General features: G+C 49.6%; 1 protein-coding gene across 1 annotated transcript in view; it reads right to left on the minus strand.

The window, feature by feature from the left end:
• TBC1D1 (TBC1 (tre-2/USP6, BUB2, cdc16) domain family, member 1) overlaps positions 1-3,073 on the minus strand; it is a 171,106-nt gene that overhangs the window by 64,975 nt on the left and 103,058 nt on the right. Inside the window, exons 11-12 of the mRNA XM_012724029.1 lie at positions 2,596-2,715; positions 1,485-1,624 (exon numbers count right to left, since the gene is read on the minus strand). Coding sequence (XP_012579483.1) covers positions 1,485-1,624; positions 2,596-2,715 — 260 coding nt within the window. The remainder of the gene's footprint in view (positions 1-1,484; positions 1,625-2,595; positions 2,716-3,073) is intronic.

Consider the following 3,073-nt stretch of genomic DNA (forward strand, 5'->3'; position numbering starts at 1 on the left):
ATTTGTGTATACAAAACTGGGGTACAGGCCAGAGGTGCAGAGGCCGTGAGAGGCTTCACCAGAGACAGAGTGGGGAGCAGAACAGGCCGACTGACAGACGAAGGACACTGCTGAGGGGAGCGGCGGTGGGCCAGGAGAGGTCTGCGGAGCCATGTGGATCACCTCACCCCAGGTGCAAGCAGGGATCGAACTCATGCGGAAGAGGTTTTAGCTTCTTACTGTGCTTTAACCCTCTGCGCCACCAGGGAGGGCCCTATACCTCAGTTCTTATATGCATAAATGAATAAATCTTTAAAGAAAAAAGCAGCCAGTTAAATATATATATATGTTAAGGAAAGTTCTGGAGTGGGGGTCAGGGGTAGAAAGGGGAGGGGGGAGAAATATGAGATCGGGGAAGGACAGATGGCGGGAGGTAAGGGGCCGGCGGAGTGCAGGCTGAGGAGAGCCAAATAAGGGGGGTGGGGGGTGAGCAACGAGAAAGGGCCCTCCGCGGCCTCCTCCCCCAAGGCAGGTGCCTGAACCTTCTGAAAGCCCAGATGGCACCGTGGGGCCTCCTGAGACACTCGCGGAGCCCGCCAACGCGCCACCGTGAACACACCCCGCAGGCGCCCGAGGACCTCCAGACGCGCCACAGTGCTGCTGTTTGGTTTCGTTTGTTGTTGTTGTTGTTTAAGGGGAAACTGTTTTCTGACTAAGGAATATGAAGAAAACAACATCTGGTGTTCACACTGATATTACTCGGGCAGAGTCCACTGCACTTCACTCATTGTCACAAGCCAGCGGCACGGGAAGGCCCGGACACAGACTTCGGCACACTGGGCTTCTCTGCGCGGCACGAAACCAGACGGGAGGCCACAGGATGGCAGCAGGCTGGGTGACGCAACTGAGGAGCCGGGGCGACCGCGGTGTGACCGGGTACTGGGCTGGGGGGCCCGCAGGACCTGGGGTACTGCAGATACTGGGGGGCCCCCAGAGCCGCGTCACTGGCACTTAGCCAGCAGGGAGGGGAATCCAGAAAATGAGAAGAGGCAGCACCAGGCTGAACCCCTGAACAGTCCCATGGGCAGGGTGGGTCAAAAGCTTGTCAGAAACACCATTTTCTTTCCTTTTGTACGTTTTCAAAGGGCAGGTTCCTCAGGAAAAGGCAAGGAGGAGACACCTGCACAGACACAGCCGCAGAAAGAGCTGCCGCTGCAGCTTTGCAAAAGGAAAAGTTCCATGGGAATAAACCCCGGCAGCCACGGAAGGGGGCACTGCCCGGGCTGCTGCGCCCTCTGCAGGTCTCCCACGGGTGTGCACATCACAACGCCGGGGGCCCGGCGACGCCACGGAATCAGCCACGGAATCAGCCATGGAATCGATACCCATCAAAGGATGCTTTCGGACTCCAAGCCCCACTTCTCCCCTTCCTCCACCCCATATACTTCGGTTACAAGGAAAACTCGCCCCACACCCCAGACTAGCAGCTGCATCTCAGGCCTTACCTTCGTATCTGCTGGGGGTGTCGCTCGCCTTCTGTGGCGTGGCCACTCGGAGGAATATCTGCTGCCTCCACGAGGGCCTCCGTGTCTTTACAGGGGTCCCGCCGCCATCGGCCAGGTGGTTGGCTTCGGATTTGAAATCCCTGAAATTATAAGAGAGTGGGTTTAGGACTGGTGGGGAGACTGACATACAGGGTATATCAGTTTTAAAAAGATTTTTTTTTTTTTGACAAAGCACTGAATTATATACATCATGTTTGTATAAGCAAACAAGGAGAGCGCCATGTAAGTCAGTCAAGCTCAGGGGGAGGCCACGCTCTGGAAAGCCTGCCACCACGGGGCTCTTCAGGGAGAGAGCCCTTTGCACGGCCCTCCATTTACTTCTGCTGTGAGACTTACTGAGAGACACGCTTCCCACCGCATTCGCTCCCAAGTGGGCCTCTCCAGGTAAAAGAGAAACTGCCCAAAGGGTCAGTGTCACCAGGGGCCTCAACCTCCCCTAGGCTGTGTGTGGGAATATTTTCTCCTGCGTCATGGACTGCCACCAACAAAATGAAAAAAAAACAAAAAAAAACAAGTGAAATTACCCAGAGCCACCGTGGCTATAATTATGTAGCCACTTGAGGGCCATGACTTGCAGCACTTGCAGTTTTAAAACTACAAAAGATATCCATCCATCTAAATAAATATAATCTGATCCTTAATTTTCCACCCACGGATGGGACAACCTTAGGATGTCCTTGCAATTTACACCTGAATACACACTCGCAGTAAGCGATCGCCTGAACTTACGGATCAGATACCCAACTTCTTTATGACGGCTGTCAGCTCGCTACCCAGCAATACCACTATCACTGAGAGAACTGGTGGAGACATTCTTTAAGCTTCAGAAGGTCACAAGATAGTAATAAACTAATCCGAGTCAAAATCGGAGCACTGGTAGACATTTCTTTAAATCACACCCAGAGAAGAAAATGTGTAACACAAAGATCATATAGACTTAGCCAAAACATTTATTTTTTTTAAATGGCAAAAGGACAGCTAAAATCCCTTGAGCATCCAATAATAATTCAACGCTTCTACCCAGGCTTGATATATCTAAATTGAACCCTACCTTTTTGTGTTCATAAAGTCAGAGGTGTTATTTTCATCTACAGGAGCCAGAAATTTTAGAAAATTTGGCACAGAGGAAGAAGAATGAAGTTTTTTCCGCAGGGCATTACGGTAGGAGATGCTGAGAGTTTGGTCGAAAAAAGAGTTCAGGATAAAGAAATACAAACACACAAAGTATAAAATATAAACATCAAAATAAAAGACACATTTTTGTTCTAAAGCTAAGAAAATTAAACCAGGCAAGAAATTAAAAGTTTACAAAAGAGATTTAAATTTCATTTCAGTCAACCAAATTCTATTTCAAATGAAAGAAATCAATAAATGAATTAACAAACATAAATCCGTTCAGCCATGCAAGGTGAATAAATTCCGGAAGTCAGCCATACAGCGCCTGTGGGTGACAGTACTGTGTCATGCAATGCGTGAGGACACAGCTCATGTGAAACATTTTTACCAGGAAAAAAAAAATGTGTGTGTGT

This window comes from Condylura cristata, unplaced genomic scaffold, assembly GCF_000260355.1.
Source record: "Condylura cristata isolate star-nosed mole 26May11 unplaced genomic scaffold, ConCri1.0 scaffold00012, whole genome shotgun sequence".
Classification (NCBI taxonomy): domain Eukaryota; kingdom Metazoa; phylum Chordata; class Mammalia; order Eulipotyphla; family Talpidae; genus Condylura; species Condylura cristata.